This window comes from Phalacrocorax carbo, chromosome Z, assembly GCF_963921805.1.
Source record: "Phalacrocorax carbo chromosome Z, bPhaCar2.1, whole genome shotgun sequence".
NCBI classification, from domain to species: Eukaryota; Metazoa; Chordata; class Aves; order Suliformes; family Phalacrocoracidae; genus Phalacrocorax; species Phalacrocorax carbo.
The window spans coordinates 84,235,821-84,259,331 of NC_087548.1; the positions used below are offsets into that span (position 1 = coordinate 84,235,821).

General features: G+C 45.1%; 1 protein-coding gene across 2 annotated transcripts in view; it reads right to left on the minus strand.

The window, feature by feature from the left end:
- Window positions 1-22,353, minus strand: part of MCTP1 (multiple C2 and transmembrane domain containing 1) — a 287,955-nt gene extending 265,602 nt beyond the window's left edge. The window contains exon 1 of one of the 2 annotated variants that reach the window (XM_064438587.1): window positions 21,639-22,353. In XM_064438587.1, the coding sequence (XP_064294657.1) occupies window positions 21,639-22,226 (588 nt within the window). In that variant the 5' untranslated portion in view covers window positions 22,227-22,353. The remainder of the gene's footprint in view (window positions 1-21,638) is intronic. The other variant, XM_064438588.1, reaches the window with a different exon arrangement.
- Window positions 22,354-23,511: the final 1,158 nt, after the last annotated feature.

Genomic DNA, 23,511 nt, shown 5'->3' on the forward strand with positions numbered 1-23,511 from the left:
GCAGAGAGAAAGGTTTTGTTGTTTCCTTTTTACAAAGAATCTATAGCAATTTATGCACAAAAATATTGAACCTTCCACTTTCAACCTCCCGAGTTCTACTTTGACCAAAAATATATGATTAATCACATCAACTCCTTTGTTTTAGCAGATCATTGACTGCACAATGATATTAAAAATGTCAGATAAACATTTTCTGTTTGCGCACAGACTACAATTATTCAGAAGATATATGATATTAAATACTGTGCACGCAACATGACAGACTACAAAAGTATATCCTGTCAGGACTGGGTCAGAAACGTGATGCCAATTTTTTTTTTTTTTCTTTTTGCTACCTTATGAGTCTGCAATATGCCAAAACAGGTGAGAACTGGTTAATGAAAGATTGCAGATATCACCTTTTTTAAAGTCTTTTGTAGGACAGGGTCAATTGAAATTCCTGACACAAACTGAAGATGACATTGCCCAAGTAAAATCTCTGGGTGAGGGAGGCAGCGTAAACCCAGTGAGGCCTGTGTGTCTCACTCGGCTCTGCCAGCACCTATGCTTTTGTTACACTGAAGTGTTGGACATTCTGGGATTTGATGCTACTGATGTTCATACCAGTTCTTTCTCTTTAGGTCACAAGTCCTTATGCAATATTCTCAACCGAACCAAACAAAAAAAATTATACTCCTATTTATCAAATATACTCTTGACGGCCTTTTGGCTCAAGGTCGTGTCTTACAATGTACCACTGGAGGAATTTCATGAGACACACAGCTGGAGGAACCCATACCCAACACTGATATCAAGACCCTCAGTGTCCCTGTCAAGTGCCATCTAAATGTAGGCGCGTGTGAATTCTGCATTTTGATTCCTGCCATCAAAGCCTCCCAGATATCAAGGTTTCAGCTACTCAACACCACAGAGATGTTCTGAACCCTTGTCTGAGCCCTTTCAGTACTTCCACAGAAAGCATCTTCTCACCCAGGTACACTGGGCAAAGCCGAAGGCAGGAATGCTTGGTGTATGCCTACCCTTCAGAACATCAGAGAAAATGAACAGAAGGTGGTAACGTATTCACTTTAAACACAACATACCATCACAGAACAATCTTAAAACGTAGCTAAGACAAGTTCAAATGCATCTTGTTCTGCCTGATTTGGGGCTGGAATTTAATAACATCAGCTACCACCCATCTAAATGCCCCAGCTATAAGCCATCTGGGATCCCTCTCAATCACTCTCAAGGGAGGTTTTCTTCCCATGCATTAGATCAAGCAATTTTGTGACCACTAAGAGAAACTGATTCACTTTCCAGCATCTCAAGTTTATTAACTCACGCTGACGGCACAAAATGGATCCTACAGAAGGCATCCAGAACCTGCAGGCAGATGGGAAAGTGTAATGAATGAGTACAATCCAAGCCTGATGACAGATCTGGATGGGTGAAGATCCCTTTTACATGGTCCGGTTTTGAAAAATAAGCACCTTGGGGAGAAAAGCCAGCTTTCATTCAATTTAAAATGCAGTTTTCCTTACTTTATCAAAAAGTTCATTATTATCTTAGCAGTATCTTTCCCATCCTGAAGGAAAGTCTGGCCTATTTTCCATATATCATATTTCACTGACAGGCAAGGAAACAAACTAATCACAGTTTTACATAAGATATCACATATGTCAGTTTCTAAGTAGCTTCCTTAGAAACTGCAATTACTGAACAGAGTAGCTGATGGTTGTTTCTTCTGCTGCTTTTCACTGTCTCACTGTCCTCCTCTGCTGTTTGCTTGTGACTGCCACCACATTTTATGAGATACCACCTCACCTTAACCTTCTGAGGATAAAAACTTTATTTTCCCTATATGCCTGTGCCTTACCATTCCTAGGTAATAACACAAAAATTGATTATTTCCGTTTGAAGTTTAAAATAGAAATTTGATACACTTCTGATAAAAGCTTTTTAATTGGATCTATTGATCTGCTAAGAAACTAAAATACCAATTATCAGAAAATTTCTCTCCCCTAAATGAAACAGTAATAAAATCCATGACTCATTGTTCTAGACAGAACAGGTGCATTATGACCATTCAAATCATACACTTCAGGAAGCACAGCAATCTTTCCCAAACCACGCTCAATATCATGTTTACCAGCAGAGCAAAGTAATCTCATGCTGCCATTACTAGGTCATTCAGCAAGTATCCCTGATGTTTTGAAAGGAATTGTACTGGAAAGCTCCTCTGTGGGCAGGAGAGCTGCTTGAACATGGAGAGGAGATTATTCCTAGGCCAGTTTATTACATGCCTAATTTTCTTCTCTTGGCATTTCAAGATAGAGGACTCTCAGAGGATCTCACTGAAAAGTATCAGAAGATACTTTGAGCCCTGATGGGATGCATCCGTGAGCGCTGAGGGAGCTGGTGGACGTTCTTGCTGAGCCACTCTCCATCATCTTTGAAAGGTCATGGAGGACAGGAAAGGTGCCCAAGGACTGGAGGACAGCAAATGTCACTCCAGTCTTCAAAAAGGGCAAGAAGAGGACCTGGGGAACTATAGGCCAGTCAGCCTCACCTCCATCCCCAGAAAGGTGATGGTGCAGTTCATCCTGGAGATCATCTCCAGGCATGCAGAGGGCAAGAAGGTTATCAGAAGTAGTCAGCATGGATTCACCAAGGGAAGACCACGCTTGACCAACCTGAAAACTTTCTATGATGGCATGACTGGCTGGGTCGATGAAGGGAGAGCAGTGGATGTTGTCTATCTTGGCTTCACTGAGGCATTCGACACCGTCTCCCACAGCATCCTCAGAGGCAAGCTAAGGAAGTGTGGGCTGGATGAGAGGACAGTGAGGTGGACAGAGACCTGGCTCAACAACAGAGCTCAGAGGGTCGTGATCAATGGGGCAGAGTCTGGCTGGAGGCCTGTCACTAGCGGTGTTCCCCAGGGGTCTGTGCTGGGTCCAGCCCTGTTCAACACATCCATCAGTGGCCTGGCGAAGGGACACAGCGTCCCCTCAGCAAGTTCGCTGACGATCCCAAGCTGGGAGGGGCGGCTGATGCACCAGAGGCTGTGCTGGCACCCAGCGAGGGCTGGGCAGGCTGGAGAGCTGGGCCCAGGGAGCCTCGGGGAATTCACCCAGAGCCAGTGCCAGGTCCTGCCCCTGGGGAGGAACAGCCCCCCGCACCAGCACAGGCTGGGGGGGACCTGCTGGAGAGCGGCTCTGCTGAGAGGCCCTGGGGGTGCTGGGGGGCAGCGAGGTGACCCTGAGCCAGCACCGGGCCCTTTGGGGCCAAGGGGGCCAGCGGTGCCCTGGGGGGCATGGAAAGGCGTGTGGCCAGCAGGGCGAGGGAGGTTCTCCTCCCCCTCTGCTCTGCCCCAGTGAGGCCACATCTGGGGGGCTGCGGCCAGTTCTGGGCCCCCCAGTGCAAGAAGGGCAGGGAACTGCTGGAGCAAGGCCAGCGCAGAGCTGCCAAGGGGATCAGGGGCTGGAGCATCTCCCTGGTGAGGAAAGGCTGAGAGACCTGGGCTTGTTCAGCCTGGAGAAGAGAAGGCTGAGGGGGGTCTCATCAATGCCTATAAATATCTGAAGGGCGGGTGTCAGGGGGATGGGGCCGGGCTCTTTTCAGTGGTGCCCAACGCCAGGCCAAGGGGCCACGGGCACAAGCTGGAACACGGGAAGTTCCCCCTGAACATGAGGACAAACCCCTTCCCTGTGCGGGTGCCAGAGCAGGGGCACAGGCTGCCCAGAGAGGCTGTGGGGTCCCTTCCCTGGAGACATTCACCCCCCGCCTGGACGCGGCCCTGTGCCCCTGCTCTGGGGGTGCCTGCTCCAGCAGGGGTGGGACGGGGTGAGCTCCAGAGGGCCCTGCCAACCCCTACCATTCTCTGATTCTGTGATACTTAAGAAAAGTACTACTAGGTCATCACAGATCAACATGCATGTCTATTTTTAAACAGATATGAATACAACAAAGATAAATATAACAGTCTCGCAAAGAGAAGACAACCTCTAAACCAGAAATATTTTACAATTAAAGACATGCAGAGCAGATTAATACAATCATTTTGGATTACCAAAAAATTCTGGCGCCCTGTTGCTATGAAGTATTGTAAAAGGCAAACCTACAAGAATAGGGAAAGCTGCTGCGATTGCACAAGGGTGGTAAAAGAGAGAGAGGGCTGACTTTCTGTCTGTTTTTTCACATTTACTAATTATAAAGAGACATCGTATCTGGGCACCAATGATTGAGCCAATGCAGAATCTATTTCTGAGTTATTAGGAGAGCAGTCTAGCTGGCCACCCGTTACAGTAACCACAGCTGCACTGCAGAAAACAATATTAGACATCCGTCATGAAGAAGCACAAATGATTTCTCCTCCTGCTCATTGTTATAATGGCTAGTCCAGTAATAATCTTGTCTTTCACATTTTGTAATCACTTCATGTAGACACTGCTTATGAACTGATGCATGGCTTCCACATGGGAAAAAAACTGAAGTCTGTAACTTTGTTCAACCCTTTCTTTGGAAGCCACAGTGTCATTTTGGAAAAAAAAAATTAAAACAAAACAAAACAAAACAAACCCACAACAACCCTTTAGTGTATTTTAGGCCTCAAGGCATTTTTTCCATTACAGACAATCAAGCAGCACAAACAAAATGTAAGTGTTACTTACAGCAGGTTGGACCTTTCCGATATTAAATAAACAAACAAACAACTAAATAATGCTAGTTTATTCTTCTCCCGTGGGTTACAACAGTAGATTCCCAAACAGGAGAAATGACATTGGTTTTCTGTTTGTCTAAGCAAACTAAAGCACAGTGGGTTGAGAATCACAACTCAGCTGACATTTAGCTCTATTTAGGAAAGCAACTCCTCTCACAGACTAAGAGAAGAACTTTACTAAAGCACTTATTTTTCTGATGAACAAATACAGTGAACACCAGAAGCCCCTATTCTTGCTGAACAACTGGAATGGAGCTATTTTGCTTGTTATTATCATCAGTGCTTTTGCAATTTTTTCCCCCTTCTTTAAAATCAAATTTAGAATAGGAATAGAATAGGAATAGGAATAGAATAATTCAGCTGGAGGGGACCTACAACAATCATCTAGTCCAGCTGCCTGACCACTTCACAGCTGATGAAATGTTAAAGTTAAAAGCTAACGCAAACTATATAAGACCAGAAGTTAAAGAAGGTTATTCAGGGCATTGCACAACGGGCTTTTAAGCACTGGCAGGCTTGGGGTATCGACCACCTCTCCCGGAAGCCTGTTCCAGGGTTTGACCACCCTCTCAGTACAGAAATGCTTCCGCGCGTCCAGTCTGAACCTCCCCTGGCACAGCTTTGAGCCATTCCCCACATCTCCTGTCACTGGATCCCAGGGAATTTCTGAAAATTTGAAGATAAACTATGAAATACATCTACAGGTTCCCACCTATGCAGTACAATGGACACAGAAACAATGATTTCCATTAAATTATATGACATAACAAATAATTCACAGCCAATAACCTGGACAATGAGCAACACATTGACCAGAATACCCATACCTGGCTAATGAGAACTAAGTAGCAATCCTGGATTTTGTGGAAAGTTTACGCTCTAGCTCTGCAGTAGCTATTGCTTCTTTTAAAGAGGGACACCACCAGGTGACAAGGAGGGTACATGATATAAGCGTATATAACACAGGAAAAATTAAATATTTTGTACACTTTTCACAAGATAGGTAAGCTTTTCCCTAAATATCAAATACTTCAGATTAAAAAAACCAATATATAAAACTTCAGGATTTTGTATGTGCTGGTCATAACTCACTTTTCAACAAGATTTGTTAAAAAAAAGCGTGTTCACATTGCTGCCTTCTCAAATCTCAATCTTCATTTTTATTACTGAGAACAAGGATAATGTCAAATAGCCTTACTCTGTAAATCTCTAATACCTCAATCTTATGCCATAAAACAAAGATTTCAACAACATGGTAATAAACCTTTCCATATTTTTAAAAATAAACTCATGGGCTGTAGTTCTGCCCTGCTCCTAACAAATTCAGTCAATAAAAGACGTCAGACCTTTTTTCTGCCAAACCTCAAAGTGCTGAAATATTGACTTCATTGAGCACTATATATAGCTGAAAACTACTCCATTCCCTGATGAATTCAGAAAAACCAAATGATGACTACCTGAGCCAGGATGCCCTAGAAAGCTGCAACGCAAGAAAACCTCTCCTGTCCCCTTTCCCAAGTGCTTTCCGAAGGACAACGTGCCTGCAGATTCTGGGTAGTGAAAGGGAACAGACCCATAGCTTCTAAAGGCTGTACCCAAACAATGTGACGGTGACACACTAGTGTAACCCTTCTGCAATCTGGCACCGCTATGCCATCTGTCATCTCACCCTTCTGCAGCAGGAGCCTGTACTGTTTTAATAATTGAGACCTACAGATCTGCCTTACCCAGCTACTGAATTGCAGGGCACATACGGAAACCCATAACCTGTAACACTAACCGTTAATAAGCGTGTTACGTAAAGGCGACAGAAAGACTGAAGAGCTACTGATGCTTTAAAGTACTGCATTATCATTGCAATACTAGCAAGATGATGACAAAATTTGAAATAAATGGTCCAGAATGGGCCCATTATAAAACAGGATTAAATATTGATGATGACAACAGCTGGGGCAGTGAAGGACCCCCATTCCATCCAAAACTTTGAATTAAGAGACCAGGAAAAAAATTACCAGAAGAGCTGCTGGAATTCACTGGATAAATCTCTTGGGACTTTATATGCCTCTGCTATTAGCACATAAACCACTAGTACAGAAATTATCACACTGATGAAGACGAGTGGCAATGACAGAGTGTGGATCAGAAGGGGCTTCTAATACAAAAGTTTCTGTTCATCTTCCCTGTGCCTTCCCCTCCACTTCACCCACTTCCCCCACTGTGCCATTCATGCATGCACACACATGCACACTGTTTTCACCTAACCCTGAAACCAACTCAAACCTGGTTTGCTAATACAGATTTCCCAGCAACAGACAACAGCAGTCTTACAGACCAAAGCACCTGTCCATGACTGGCCATCTTACCTTGCATCCCAAGAACAGAACTTTTACTACCCCATCTCTTTTTCTCTCCATGGCTCATCACCTATCTCAACAGCAATAAAAGTAGCACACATTACATCGACGATATCAGAACAAATTAACAGAATGAAGTCATTTTTTGCTAAAAAAAAAGGACTGACAGAGCAAGCAACTGACTGATATCCTTTTCCATAGAAAGGGAATTGCAAAGATTTTGAGTAGCTTTGTCTTGCAAAACTTTTCAAAATGATTTGTGTGTTGTCTAGGACCCATTTCCCTGGGTGTCATGACCTCTCCAAACTGTAAGTCTCAAAACTTTGATATGGATTCTCCAGTGCATTTGTCAAGGAAGTAAATATGTCAAGATCTCTATGCTTAGAAAAACAACACCCCATGCTTAATTGCAGTTAAGTGGTGTCTACACCTTTCGCTCTTTTGCATCACTTACTACCGCAGAAGTGAACAAAACACACTACTGTGCGCAGCATCCTGCCTGCACACCACGGGCACCCCTCTCCCACTTGCCCTCCTCACCCCTCCACTCACAGGCAACTAATCTGTAGGCTTCTGTACACATCCAAGAGCCCCACAGAACACCCAGAGCTGGCTCTGAGAAGAGACATCCCAGTAGCGAAGGCGTGCTACGCATGCATGGCTAAAAGGCCCTGGTGTGTCCTCTCGGCAAGCGCTGGGCTACTGCGCCTGTACCGCTTTTGGTGCCGGCTCCCAGGCCGTACTGCCGATGTAAGGACGAATAAACGTTCTTCTTTTTCTTTTAAATATTTTCAATCATTTGTGAAATAGGAATATTCTTAGGTACTACAAGCAGCTGCTTCTCCTTCTATAACTAAAGCAACTGACACCAGGATTTTGACACAAGTTGTTTGAGTACAGATCACGTATATACAGTACCTGGCCAATAAACCCGTAAGTGGCAGTGCTGGTGCTTTTTTCCTAAATAATAAGATGTACCGCCGCCTGAGTTTTATCATTTGTGATGACCATTAGAGCAAAAAAAAAGAATAAGCAGAAACAAGCAGGAATAATCATAAAAGCATGCTTTTTTATGGTTTTACTTTGTTTTTGTTAGTAAATGGTTTATCTAGAGTATGGCAGGTCTTCAGTGCCAAGATATGCATATTTAAAAACACTAGGTAGAAAGATCAAGCAAATTCAATATTAGCCTGCAATTCTGCAGCTGACAGAGGCTTCTGGCAATACATGACTAACTACAGCTTGTATTATTCAAAACATTGCTACAAATAGGCCTGAAGTTAACGTTTGTCTGGAGGAACAACACGACAGAACACCGGCAGAAAGCAGAAAACTGTACAGCTGCAGTTAATATTTGGCTTCTAAACATCTGAAATTATTTAACAGGGCTCAAGATACATGATGTTCTTCAATATACAACCTTTGGGGGGCACAGGGGAACCTTGAAAAGCTCCATTTGTATTTGTTTTTTTTAGAGACAATTTTTTTCTAGTGCTTTATAGTCACAGGAAAGGAACAGAATTTTCTCAAAATTCCCAAGTTTTAAGGAAAATTGGAAAGGAAAAGAAGCAAGAAGTTGGAACCAAAATAGGGCAGCATTTTGCATGCTGATACAGTGCTAAAAAGGGTCTACTGGGAAAAGCAAAAAGAGGTGTAATTCATGATACTACAAACATACCTTTTCTATCACATCAGAATTTTTAGGATGATTCCTATTGAGTTTTTCTAGTCTTGGTTAATGTATGGAGTTAGCTGCAAACAGGGAAGGTGCTCAGTTCTTCTGCATTAGGTGACTAAGAAACACTACTTCTATGAGAGACCCATGAAACACAGAAATTCCAAATTAGATGACTGATACACTTAAACTTTCTAAAGCTGAGGAACCCATTTTGAGCGTATCAAAACAAACCTTTCCAAGCCACTTACACCTAACATATCATCTGGAATCCTGCACGCAGCATGCTATGTGCCCAAATACTGCTGCAGCCTCACACCCAGAGTGTCCTCCCCACACAGAACCACATAGCCATCCACCATATGTTTCTAGTCTGAAAGCCAGGCAATCAAAGCATCTGACTGCTGTAACAGGGAGGGGGAGGAAAAAAAAACAGACCCAAAAACAACCCACAAACACCCCACACCAAAATGTGTAGATACAAGTTTAAAAGAAAAATCCCTTCATTCTGTAGATCATTTCAGAAATGCAGATCTCCAAGACATCAATATGATTAGCTATTCCTATTGTTATTACACACTAACCCACAGAAAACACTGTAACATAAATCTTAGCACATAAATTGCGTGACAAGATTAACTGTTACCCTGCATACTGAACTACATTTATGAGCTGAATCTTAGATATAAATCTTATAGACATGATAAAGATTAAAATTCCCAATTCTTGTAACTCAGAGAGGGATATTTATGCATCACACAAGGATTACATTATGAGCATGCATTTATTCTTCACATTTCCTGGACTCCAGCTGATTCCCTCATGGTATTACTGTTATTTTCATTAAAATGTGGTAGAAAATCAAATTGCAAAACCCAGTTCTTGTGGCATAAAACCATTTGCATAGTAATATTATACTGACTACTGTAATGCAGAACATCAAAACACGCATCTAATGTCAAAAGTGTTCAAAATTTTAAAATTGAGTTATTAAAAATGTAACAGAATATAAAAAGTCTGTGCTAAAGAGGGCAATCAGCCCTTAAGTGTAGGAGTAAGGATGTCCTTAAAATGAAAGGTGGAAGCTCCATTTCTTACCTTCAATTAACAGAGCTCAATAATTCTTCTTACTTTTCATCAAACCTCCTAGAACTTCAGACTCTCATTTAATAATCATTCCTCACCCAGAAAATCCAACAGTATGATGCCAATATTTGCTTTTTCCTGCTGGAAATAGTTTTGTCCTCTGTCTTCAAGAATTTTGAGCCATTTGCCAAATAGAATTGTGGAATTTTTTTTTTGAGACAATGCTTAAATGAATAGGTAGAATTTTCTAGCTTTGGTGGTGAAAAAAAAAAAGAATCTAAGAGTTCCTGGACAGTACTTACGTTTTGTGGACAGAGCACAGGGGTTTCGCCACAGCTGAAGACAAAGCCCTGTCCAAACTGGACAAGAATTAGTTTCCAGAAAAAGTCTCAACGCCTTTCCCACGCATTGCCAGCATATAGAGAGCCAGCACAGACTGAAACTACCTTTCAGCTGGTGACCTCTCTCGTGTGCCTCATCCAGAACTGGGTAGAAAACACCTGGAAAGAGAACTTGGCTTACAGTTACCAATCGAAGTTTTAGCTAGAGTTCTCCTACAAGTACATGAACTGCAGCATAAGCCACCTTCACCAAGCACACAGGCCACAGGAAAGTGTCTGGGTTCTCACTCCTCTGCCACTACACAGAAGATTGGTATTTGTCCAAAATTTAACTCCATAAAATATTTACTATTAGCTGCAGGGCAGTCTAGCCACCGATTTAATAGCAGACATCAGAAGCAGCAAACGAGCATCTCACAGGTATGTGCACCTCTTACATGAGAGATAGGAAACAGAACACACCAGGTGAGAAACTGATACGGATATTCATTAACTGCAAGGTAGTGAATGGCTTAATTGGATATACTGCACAAAGAGCCTGAGAGGCATGTTAATTTTATCTTGTTCATCAATGTTTGCAAGCCTTCAAAGGATTATTCATCTTCGCCTAACATGATCACCTGACCAGAAGCAGAGCAGAGATGGTAAACTGAATGCCGCCAGATCAGATACATCAAAACCAAATGGCATCCTACCCATAGCACGCCTGGTGTTCAGACTAAAGCCAGCTTCCTTATGTAAATAGCACTCAGCCTCTCCAAAAAAACGTCTGATCTGCCTGATATCACATTTCATGACTCATTCTTGAATATAATTTTCTTGAGAAACAGTCACAGAACTTCCCCAGAATAGGACGGAGGGAGGAGTGCAAAAGTTTGAACACTGCAGCATTTCAAATACTGTTTTGATACTGAGTTTTACAGAGCATTTTAACAGTGCCAGTGGTTAAGAGCAGCTAAACAACTGACTAAATTGGCTTTGTATTTCTGGAAGGAAATGTGCTTCCTCCTTCCCCTTTCAAATGAGCAGAGGGAAGCCAGAGAAAAAATGACAAAGCTATAAAGAACTGGATTTACACATATTTGAGCAAAATTTTAAATACAGTATTTCATTCAGAAGTACGCACTGGATTTTATTACAGCAACTCGTGGTCTTAGTATGAAGGAATTAATTCAGAAGTGGGAAAAATAGGAAGGGTTTGATCTAAAAAATTATTTTTAAAAAGCTCTAAAAGAATCAACAGCCAAGAATGGCAGAGGAAACAGGCTGAAGGAAGGAATAAATTCTGCTCACAATGGTTCACACTTCCCAATATCAAAATGAAGACACAATTCAGGAAAAGTGTTGCAGATGCTTTAACATTTTGACAGCTCAACAAAATATGTCCCTTAGTAGTTAAAGTTCCCCTCCTACTGACAGCAAAAGCTCTAGATGTGTTTCTGCTGTGCCATTACCTGGCCTCAACATTGTCCAACATTCATGGTGTGAATTTCAGCTGTGAAAAGACACATTATCAAGAGAGCATGTCTAAAATTCAATACAGATTTTTGCTCTGCTGTATTTTGGAGGGGCCAAGGAGGGAGGGGAGCAACAGTCCTGGAGACATGAACTGTTTATCTACGTAACATCAGTAAGAAAATAACATTTCTCTCAGTAAAGGAGGAGTTGAGGAGAAGTGGCAGAGGAAGAGTGAGTTGATCAAAATCCCTTTGACAAGAGGTGGTTAACACATCAGTCATCAATTCCAGAATTTCTCCGCTTAGTGGGGAACAAAAACTGTTCAGCCTTGCAATTACATAATCCCAAAGACTATAAGGTCAAGCACTCCATCTTTTACCCCCCAACTTGTGACCACCAAATGCACTGCTCCTGACAGGCCTTGCATTGCGTTTACAGTTCCCAGAGAAAACAACCCATGGTCAGAAAATCTTCACTAGGGACATGAAACATTGGGACTGGATCTTTCTGTGGTAGTGTTTACACATCATCTCCAACTTCCCCATAGCATTAGCCCATATCTTCTGGGTTGTAAGGCAGGCACAAAGAAATATTCACTAACTGATGAAGAATTCAGCAGCCATTGCTTGGTACCTCATTACAGCACCTGCTTCCCGAGTAAGTGGCAACACGTAAAACACAAACACCACACCATATCCAACAACAGCCAAAAGTTTTATTTTACACATCAGTGATGTTAAATCTCAAATGCATCAGACCAAGAACTAGGTTTAATGCGAAAAAAGGATGCTGTAAACATAAACCCTCATTTGCAAGGATAAAACACCAAGTAATTACCAGACTGCTATCAGTGCTAATGACGGAAACTCATATGACCATCCACAGAAAAATCTGATGACAGAGCAACAATACAAATAGACTGCCAAATCATTGCTCCCTTAGGGATACTTTAACACAAACATTAAGCACATTTAGCCTTTTTTTAAAAAAAAAAAAAAACAAGTTGAAAAACCACAGATTTTTTTTAAATCTAGGAGCAATAGGATTTAATGGACAATACCCTGAAAGTATTGATGCAATGCCCAAACACAGTATGCTGCATGTAGTGCCACTGTCTCTCCCATTTTCTCATTGAGATGCAAAACTAAACCTAAACATCTGAACCAACAAGGCTGCAAGTATCTCAGAGCCCTTTCCCCAACGTGCTCCACCAATGGGCCATAGCTAAATTACAAGTCAAGTTACTGGATTTGCCCACCTGGAAAATCAGTTAATCTTTTTGGAGGAAGAATATCATATGCTTTGTTAATGACTTACTGCTGAATCTCTTCTCAGACAAATGCAACATTATGTCGTCTCCGCTTGTGCAAAAGCACAAACAAGGCAGAGGTAGATGTATTGCTCCAGAAACAAAAATTATTCATTTACGTTACAGCACCGATACCCTACAGTGGTAGGTACAGCCTGCAAAAGAAATACGGAAGGAAATACAAAAGAAAAAACAACCAAAAACCAAAAGACAAGTGCTTTCAACATTACTTTGCTGAGTGTCTTTCAGCACAGTGTTAAATACCACCTTTCAAGAAAATCTTTATCCTATATTGCATTGTTCCGTGTTAATCACTAAGAGTTCTGTTTGGAACAAGCAAACTAATCTATTTTAGGGCTTTTATGTATACTTAATCACCTCCAGTCACTTACATAGTTAACTCTTTCTTTTTAGAAAAGAAATTAGTGCTTGGAAACTTTTAAGAATTTGAAACTACAAATGTGATTTGGTCAATAATTTGAATCTAGAGATTCTGTTTGGTCAGATAACTACACGGGAAAGCATATCAGCAACATCCAAGCAGAGCATGAAGGAGCAGAAGACTGATCACTGTCCTTACTGATTACCCGATTTGCTGAGACATAGTCCTCCTCTTCACCAAAAAATCATTCATGTGAAACATGAGTAAAAAGGTGGCTTTACTGACAAATATGCGAGTACTGTAATAGCTTTATCCTCAGGTCCCATTTCTCATGCGCAGAGTATGAAACTGTCAAAACTAGACTTTTCTACAGTGATGGTCTACCATAGCTCTCAGTATTTGAAATAGGAAGCCTCTGGCTTGGTGGCACAGCGTGAGTCAGCTACCCCACAAGACTTCAATACTTACAAGTCCAGAGGGAACATTTTTCTGTGTGCTCGCTGTGGTCTGTTATCAGTTCACCATTACAGAAATACTTGGACCATACACTGCTGTATCCCTGAGGAGAACTCAAACTCTACATAAAATGAAACCCCATACTGAATAAAGGTAATGTAATTTGTAGTTTTGATGAATTAGGTCTACCACAGATAAAGTTTGGGGAATTCTACCTTCTTTCACAAGGCAAGAGGAAAACATTTCTTTTTTAAACTTACAGCTTCAGGGCTTATGTAATAGTTACCTTCTTAAAATTCCCTAGAAGATAACACTTATATTATCTGAGATCCAGCGTCGATATTAAGATCAGAGGGGAAAAGCCAAATTCAACCTTCAGATCAATGGAAGTTCTCAGGCATCTTGCAAAAGAGCAGCAATTCATCCAAGAGGAAAAAAAAAAATATTACACTTGCGTCTATTAATATATTAGCACCACATCACAAGATAAAACAGCTGAATTAGAACTACCTACAGGGATGGATGCTTAATGACATACTGGCAGTTTGAAAACTGTTTTAGTCATATTTTGTAAAATGCTAACAAGTACTTCTCTTTGCAACAATATAGTAACTGATGCTAAGTCTTATTGGTATGCCTAATAATTTTCTGCATCCAACACCTTAATAAGAGGGAAAAAACATTATTCGGCATTTCTTGGAAAAAAGTTTAATCCCCTAGCCATGTTTAGGTGTTTGGTTTTTTACATTTAAGAAGTTCAACACAGTTCACTATGTTATGGAATACACACAATGAAGTATGCTGAAGTAAGAGAGTGTTGTCACAGTCACTTGAAATACCGCTAGAATGCCTACACTGAAAGTTAATCACTTTACAGCAGCATCACTTAGTAAAAAATAAGAATTTTTTTGTTCCTTCAGAGCAAGGACTGTTGCAATTCCTATTCATCAACTATCTATTATTCTCAACACACTTACTTTACTCTGAATACCTTTGCACACGAGCAGTGAAGACAGAGGGGGGGAAAAAGAGAAAGTAAAGCTTAAACCAGGTCACAGATAGAGTAAATCAACAGCTGATACTAGTTCTCTTTAAACTACCTAAGTATTTCACAGGAGGATAAATGGGAACTGGCCAATTCTGAAAAAAAGATGCAGCTCACTTTGAAAACTCTGGAGAGGTTCTTTAGTTAATTAAGCAGAGGTTATTCAGGATATAATTAAATACAGTTCTGCTGTACCATCTCTTGATTTTCATGTCAGTAATATCCACACACTGTATTAACATACTGTAGGTTGACAGAGTGGTCAGAGGCTGACAGCATAAGAAACAGCTTAATGCATCGCACACTGCTGAAAGATAAACCCTTTATCAAAAATTAATACAATGACAAAACAGGGCATTGCAGAACATCCCTTGATAAAATCAGATGTCGAATTAAACTCTTGGAGAAACAAACAGCCTTGAGAGACTGCAAGAGCCTTCTTAAAAAGAAATTAATATTAGCAACAGCTTTTTACTCTTGCTTGCTATTTCTGTTTCTATGTAATTTCTGTTAATGAGCTCCAGGCTCTTCTGACCCAGACTAAACACTTACTCATCTACTTATTCCCTGTGTGTCAGTGGCCAGATCCTCAAAAAGCAAGCTTTCTCCCCTTGCCTAAAACTTTGCCTTCTTATTCTCAGAACGCTGTTGCCCTCACACCATGCTCCAAATACTCATGCAAATTCGCACTCTCCGACTCTTTTTTTCTTGTATTGGCACTATCTCAGGAAAAGGTAAACCTTGACAGTCAGAATTGTTTGATTTTCCTCACCACCTTCACCTTTCCCAGTGCAGTTTCTTAGAAATCCGAAGCAGCAATTAAGATTCTCTCGGGTGATGTCATCTGTGTAGCTTTTCACTGACATTTTCTGCCTTTTCTTTTGTCTTTATTTTGTTCTTTTGTGCCTTCACTGGCTGGATCAATAACTGAAACGTGACCTGTGACATACGGCAATTAGAATAAACAAGCCAAATTTTTCCCTTGTGTAGCTTCACTGACTCCTGTGGCTCCAAGCCAGATCTAGATTTGTGCTGGTATATGCAGAAAAACATGCACGGTATGCTAGTCAGGTTTTCATTGCCTCTGCACCCCCCTCCACACCAAATTCAAAGGCCTCCTCTCTCCAGACTTCCTCACAGCTCTGCCTCTGCTCCCTTTTCCTCACTACTCTTCCCCCTCTCCTTCCCAGACATCTCAGTACAACACCATGCTCCTTGCCCAGAAAGTGCAACCTCTCTTCATATGACCTGGCTCACTAAACTCCCCTTTTTCTGCAGATTCCTCTCATGTGCCACACAGTTCACTCTCTTACACCAACTTTATTGAGAAATACTTATGCATTATTGAGAGAATGGGAGAGACCCTGTATCTGGGTACGTATCTCCAGCTTTTCTCATTGTCTCTCTCTTGCATCATGCTGTGCTGTATAATCTATACGACTGTTACCCAATCTCTGGCCCTGAAGACCCACAAATACAGGTCTGAAGGATGCCTTATTAATTAAGCAAATAGTTCCATGTGCAGCAAAACTAACAAAGCTTGATTTCCTATGGCTATGCATCTAGGTGTTGAGTGGCAGCATCAGCCTTCTCCCCCTCTTCCCCTGCAATAACCCAAGAGCCCACCTACGTCTCCAATTTACCCCCGTAACCACAGAACTGAAGACAAGACAGGGAGGGAAACGGTTAAGAACCTGGCCACTCTTTCAGCTTAATGCATCAACCTGTGACATACTTCAATGTCACAAAATTTGCTGCTACCAAATCATTATCTTTCAAGAAAACCCAGCGGTGAAACACGCCCACAACAGTTCTCACTGCAGCAGCCAGACTGCAGCCTGGACGCCCCTCTGTCAGGAACCCTCTCCCCAAGCGCTCTTCACGTCCACTTTTGATTCAAGATAACATATGCCCACACCCATGTTCTTTGATTAACGCAAGGAAATACTTGTAGGTTCTTTATTATTGCAAATCTTAAGAAACAGTGATTTTTTTCACCCTCCTGGTTTTCACTACATAATCATGACAAACTGCCAGTGGCGTCAAGCTTTCCACGCAAAGCTGCATCTCACATTCGGGAGAAAGTCCACGCTGGCAAAGGCACTGCTGGGTAATTCCGAGCTGCTGCTGGGAAGGAGATGCAAATTATAAGGGGCAAATGGAAAAACCCTTTCTGTACTGCCTTGGGGCACGGTAGCACACTCAGCCACTGGAAAACCAGCACAACCCATGGAAGGCTGCTGTTGTCTCCTGCCCATGGAAAGCTCCAAGAGGCTCCCATCACCCTCAGCTCTCTCCCTCAAGGGTGCAGACCACATCCTGCACCTCTCAGCTATATGAAGCTGACTGGACGCCATGCCTAGGGGTGGAAAATGTTTGGCCAAGCAAGCCTGCCATATAGCCTTTGGAAGCTGGAAGAAGTATGATGTTTAATTCTGCATGTGTTTATTTCTTGGTCCTAATAAACCATATTCACACTGTGGCTACCCTTTAAAAGGAACCTAAGTCTCCTGCCAACAAATATAGTAGTTATGATGCCCTTCTCTCCCCAGAACTATTCAAGGACAGCTTTAAGAAGTATTCAGTCTTTGGGAGAGAACAAGATCAGTATTTAGTACTCAAATATAAGGGTTATTCTTTGCATACGACTCCACTCTTAAGTGGTTGAGGGAAAGCCTGTGGATGTTGTCTACCTATATTTCAGTACAGCCTTTGACACTGTCTCTCACAGCATCCTCCTGGAGCTCATGGCTCAGACAGACATACTCTTAGCTGAGTAAAAAACCGTCTGGCTGGCCGAGCCCAGAGAGTTGTGGTGAACTAAATCCAGGTGGTGGCTGGTCACGAGCGGGGTTCCCCAGGGCTCAGTGTTGGGGCTGGTTCTGTTTAATATCTTTATCAGTGATCTGGGTGAGGGGATCCAGTGCACCCTCAGTCAGTTTGCTGATGACACCAAGTTGGGCAGGAGTATTGATGTGCTCGAGGGCAGGAAGGCTCTGCAGAGGGACCTGGACAGGCTGGAGCGATGGGCCGAGCCCAGTTGTGTGAGGTTTAACAAGGCCCAGTGCCGGGTCCTGCCCTTGGGTCACCCCAACCCCAGGCAGCGCCCCAGGCCTGGGGCAGAGGGGCTGGGAAGTGCCCGGCGGAGAAGGCCCTGGGGGTGCTGGCTGACAGCCGGCTGGGCATGAGCCAGCAGTGCCCGGGTGGCCAAGGAGGCCACCAGCCCCCGGGCTTGTGTCAGCCCTGGTGTGGCCAGCAGGGGCCGGGCAGGGATGGGGCCCCTGTGCTCGGCCCTGGGGAGGCCCCACCTCGAGTGCTGGGCTCAGGTTTGGGCCCCTGGGGACAAGAAGGCCCTGGAGGGGCTGGAGCGTGTCCAGAGAAGGGCAGCGGGGCTGGGGCAGGGTCTGGAGCACAAGTGTGCTGGGGGGCGGCTGAGGGGGCTGGGGGGGTTTAGCCTGGAGAAGGGGGGGCTGAGGGGAGCCCTTCTCGCTCTCTGCAGCTGCCTGAGAGGGGCTGGAGTGAGGGGGGGGCTGGTCTCTGCTCCCAAGTCACCAGTGACAGGGCGAGAGGGAACGGCCTCAAGCTGCGTCAGGGGGGGTTTAGGTTGGGTAGTAAGAAAAATTTATTCACAGAAAGGGTTATCAAGCACTGGAACAGGCCAGGCAGGGCAGTGGTAGAATCACCATCCCTGGAGGTTTTTAAGAAACATGCAGGTGTGGTGCTTATGGACATGGTATAGTGCTGGAGTTGGCAGTTTGTGTTTACGGTTGGACTTGATCTTAAAGGTCTTTTCCAACCTAAACAATCCTATGATCATAAGTGTGCACCTTTACTCAAATCAAGCTACTAATCCCATTCACTTCAACAGAAGCTTTATTCAACGCTGAGTAAACTAGGCCTCTGCTAGGTTGTCCATGTCCCATGCAATATCGCTATACCGCATTTTAATTAGTTTTAATGATTTTTAAATGGCTTCACTATGCCAAAAAGTACATTCCAAGATTAAATTCACTCAGCAGTGCAACTTACATTGTAAGTCTTCCCATCCACCACATTAACTTGTGCTCCTTTTCACTGAAGACAACTGTTATATTTCAGCTTAAAAGCACAAGAAATTTTACTTCCCAAGGGATTTTATTTTTCCCCACCATCTGCCTTAAAATATCTAGTAGGTCTTTCTGTGTACAGATTTGGATTAAGACTGTTGAATTTTTTACCAAAACAGGCAGTAGCACTTTCTTGCCCCTGTATTTCAATCAAATCTCAAATACATCTTAAAGCAAGTTGTAATTCTAATATTGTTTTACTTATAGATAATTAAATCTCATTTTTGTGATTGTTAATTACTAGAATTTTTTTTGATCTCTGGACACATAAGGCTGCTGGGCCATAAAAATCCAGGCACCTCTGAAAGTCTGTGCTGCTCCAAGTAAAACTTGGATTTGAAAAATGCAAGTTATTCCAAACTCCTGTTACCAGACTTGTAATCCCAAATACTCAGAGGTTTGTAAATGCCATGACTGAAGTCAGGCAGGGACCTTACTGACCCGGTGGTACAGCAGGTAAGTGTGCAAGCCTTGACTCCTGAAATATATTGAATTGAAAACTCCAGTCAGTCTCAATGGAAGCACCAGACCCAGCTGAAGACAGTCCAACACCACTTCACAGTCCAAGTCGCATTTCCCCAACTATTCCAAGGCTCAATTAAGATGTTGAATTAAATCAGATCTAATAATCCAATGAGTTGATACCTCTAGAGATAATTAGAGGATGTGCTGATGATGGAATAGCAGAACAGCTGTTTAAAATCATCCCCCCAAAACAAACATCATGATCAGCAGCTCTGCAAAGTCCCCCAACATGCAAGGGACATAACAAGCTTTACTTAACATAAAAAATAGCAGGTCTGGTACGCAGGCACAGTTCAAGTTAATGCTAGAAACTGCTTGGAGGAATTGGCCATAATTCTGCTAATTAAAGACAAGTGATAGCAAGTTTCAGTACCACATTGTTTTGATTAGCTAGCAGTACTTCTTCCAAATGTTATGACTGTACCTTGTCCAAAACAAGAGTAATGCCCTCAACACTAAGTAAGAGTTGACATGTTTTGTAAATAAATATGCAGTTTCTTTGCTGAACTCAACAGCATAACAGCACTGAAAAAACCCTCACATTTTCATACTTATTAATCACTAGATGTAGCTGCCTTTAAAACCAAAGAATATCCTGTAGTCCTGAACAGTAACACTTAAGATGTGCAATACATTTCTGTGAGCCAGGGGTGGGGGGAGAAAGGGACTGATGACTCAAGGGAAATGCCCACGTCATAAGCATCTATCAAAATAATCCCACATCAAGAAGCAATCACCTAAAACAGTGAAAAGCAAGAGTTATACAAGGGATAACCACAGCAGCTTCCAGTCAGGATGGTGCTTATCACCAGAACCACCACCGTGGGACTCTGACACAACGTCAGGTCCAGGTCCCGTGTTTGCAGAGATGGGGGCTGAACTCTGCAGGGGCACACGAAAGTCCCACTGACTCCAAGGAATGTTTGTGAGTCGTCCCAGAACCACTCTTTGCTAGCCCACAACCAAGATTCTGTGGCCCTAGCAGAAGGCAAATATATTCATCCAGCTTCTTTTTGACACCAAACAGACAGAGCATGCCTTTTACTTCAGTTACTCGTTTATCCCTAATTATGACAGAAGACAATATATAATAATATGTATTAGTCAGCTATTCCTGTAAAAAGTGGGTGACTGCTTAGAATGACTCATATGTTTTGCACTTTTCTCGCAGGAAATTTATTCCAAGACTCAGCAGCCCCTATCAACACTAGCTTTGCCACTTAATTTCAAAACTGACAGTCGGAAGAGCGACGGCTTTGTACACCGCCTTCCCCCAACAACAAGGGAAGAACAACCATTTCATCAGCCTGAGCCGACATCTGCATGCGACGGTGCCTGGTATGTCCCACCAATTAATTATCGACCTCCTATTAAATGTGTGCTAGTTGTCGTCGTTCAGGTGTCCTGCAGAAACTAAACAAAGTGATACATTCAAATTTGGATCACCAGGCAAAGAAATAAGTGGAGGTTACCTGAGCAAAAGCCATGATGGAAGCGTCAAGGAGAGAAACCAGCAGCGAGGGGCAGGGACACAAGGTGGCTTTGGGGAAGGGGCAAGGGACCCACCCTAAGGGCAGCAAACACCAACTTCACCCTTGGGGACTCCTTTTTCTCCATATGGCTTATACAGGAAGGCCTGAGGAGAAGGGTGCCGGTGCCAGCCGCCTTCCCACCTCGCCACCTCTCTCCTCACCTCACCTCCCTCACCCAGCAGCCACCCTCCTGCCTCACCTCCCCAGGGACCACCTTCCCACCTCGCCCTACCTCACCTCCCTCACCCAGCAGCCACCTTCCCGCCTTGCTGCCTCTCCCCTCACCTCACCTCCCTTCCCCAGCAGACACCCTCCTGCCTCGCCTCCTTAGGGACCGTCCTCCCGCCTCTAGAGGGACCACCTTCCCACCTCACCTCCTTCACCCATCAGCCGCCCTCCCGCCTCACCTCCCCAGGGACCACCTTCTCCCCTCACCTCACCTCCGTCACCCATCGGCCACCTTCCCGCCTCACCTCCCCAGGGACCACCTTCCCACCTCACCTCCCTCACTCAGCGGCCGCCCTCCTGCCTCACCTTCCCGGGAACCACCTTCCCGCCTTGCCTCTCCTTCACCCATCGGCCACCTCCCCGCCTCGCCTCCTCAGGGACCACCTGCTGCCCCGCCGCCGCCCGCCAGCGCATCCCCGCGGCGTCGGACACTCACCGGACTGCCCTCGCCCTCCTCCGCCCGCTGCGGCTCCGTCCTCCCGCCGGCGGTGGGCGAGCCCTGCAGCAGCTGCTCCAGGCAGGCGGTGCTGGGCAGCGAGGAGCTCTTCTGGTGGGACAGGTGCGCCCCGGGACGGCGCCCATCCTTCCCGCCCTTGGGCCCCTCGTCGCCGGCGGCAGGTTCCTCCCGGCGGCCGGGCGGCGGCCCCTTGCCCAGGGGGAGCAGGTGCTCCCGCAGGCGGCGCAGGGCGGAGGCGGACTCGCCGCCCGGCTCCAGCGGCTCGGCGCCCGAGCAGCAGAGGTTGGGCTGGGAGGAGGAGAAGACGCGGTCCAGCACTTGCCTCCGCCGCTTGAAGGCGCTCCGTTTGGCGGCGGGCGGCGGGTTCCCCTTGCCGCTGGCCGGCGACGGCAGGGCGGGGGGCTCCGCAGTGCGGCGCTCGGAGGCCGCCCGCCCGCCGCCGCCGCTCCGGCCCTTGCCCCCCAGCTGCAGGTTCTTCCACAGCCGGGCCTGGAAGGACACAGCCGGCTCGGGCTCGCCGGGCTTCTCGCCCGCGGCCGCCCGGGGCTCCTTGCCTGGCCCCATCATCTTCCTCCTCCTTCTGCTGCTGCGGTGGCGGCGGCTGCGGGAGCAACAGCAGCAGAGCCCGCCGGAGCCCGGCGCCTTCACTCCCGTGCGGGGCGGGCCGGAGCTCCGCTGCGCCGCCCCTCCGCTCCCCTCGGCTCGGCCCGGCTCAGCTTGGCTGGAGGCTGGAGCCGCGCCGTGCAGGGTGAGGGAAGCAGGACAAGCCCCCCTCGGAGCACGAAGTTTGCCGCCGCCAGCCCCCTCCCCGCCCCTCGGTGGCGGTCCCGCGGCGGGGGCGGGATGCGCCGAGCCGGGATGCGCAGGGGCGCCGGCAAGTTAACGGCGGGGCGCGGAGCGGCGGCCGGCTTATATATAGGTGCGGCAGTGCACGGATATACGGGAGTGGGCTTATCCTGCTCCACACACACCTATTTCCTTAATTTTTGTTTTGCATTTGTGACAGGTGCGTCGTGCAGAGGGGGGCAAACGGGCGCTGCAGCCCCGGAGGCCGCTGCTGCTGCGGGGGGAGCCGCGATGCCGGGGTCCCCCGGGCCGTGGGGTGACACAGCTCCCAGCGGCGCCCTGCCGCGGGGGAGGGCATCGCCCCGGGCCGCGGTGACCTTGCGGCGGGGGTTTGGGGTTGCTCAGGCACGCACAGCGCGCGGTGCAGGCAGCGCCGGCCTGGGTACCCCGCAAATCCGGGCAAATCGGCCCTCTGGCAAAACGCATGGCCCGGCCAGGCAGGTTCCTGCAAGTATGCGGGCAAAAACGCCTCGATTCATCCGTCACGCTCGTATTTTTTGGAAAAAAAAAAAACAACAACCCCAAACACAAACCTACATCTTTTTGTCACCGTAGCACGCTGTACTAGTGGCCCCCTCGCTGCATTTTTGGGTGCTTAACACTAAAGTTTCTTTTTTTAATTAAAATTATAGCAGCAGGCTGATTTAACAACAGGTTTATGCATTCATGAAACAAGCTGAAGCAAAAGACATCTTTCTCGCCATAGCTTTATCCAGTGTACTTCTGGGTTTCATTTCAAAAGCCTCTTCTTTACACCATTGAGGATTTCACCACCTATATTCTGATTCAGCTTTCCCCAAAAAGTTTTCACCCAGGTGTTGGACAATACAACTTTTGCTGGACAGAACAGGAAGAATACAAATTAGAAGTACTGAGATAAAATGGGTGCTTTCAAATCACCAGGGCCTTGGGAATTCAATCTACAATATTTGAGAAAATAGCTAAAATAACCTCTGAACCACTGGAGATTATTTTTTGAGAAGTCCTGTCAGATAAGGGATGTTTC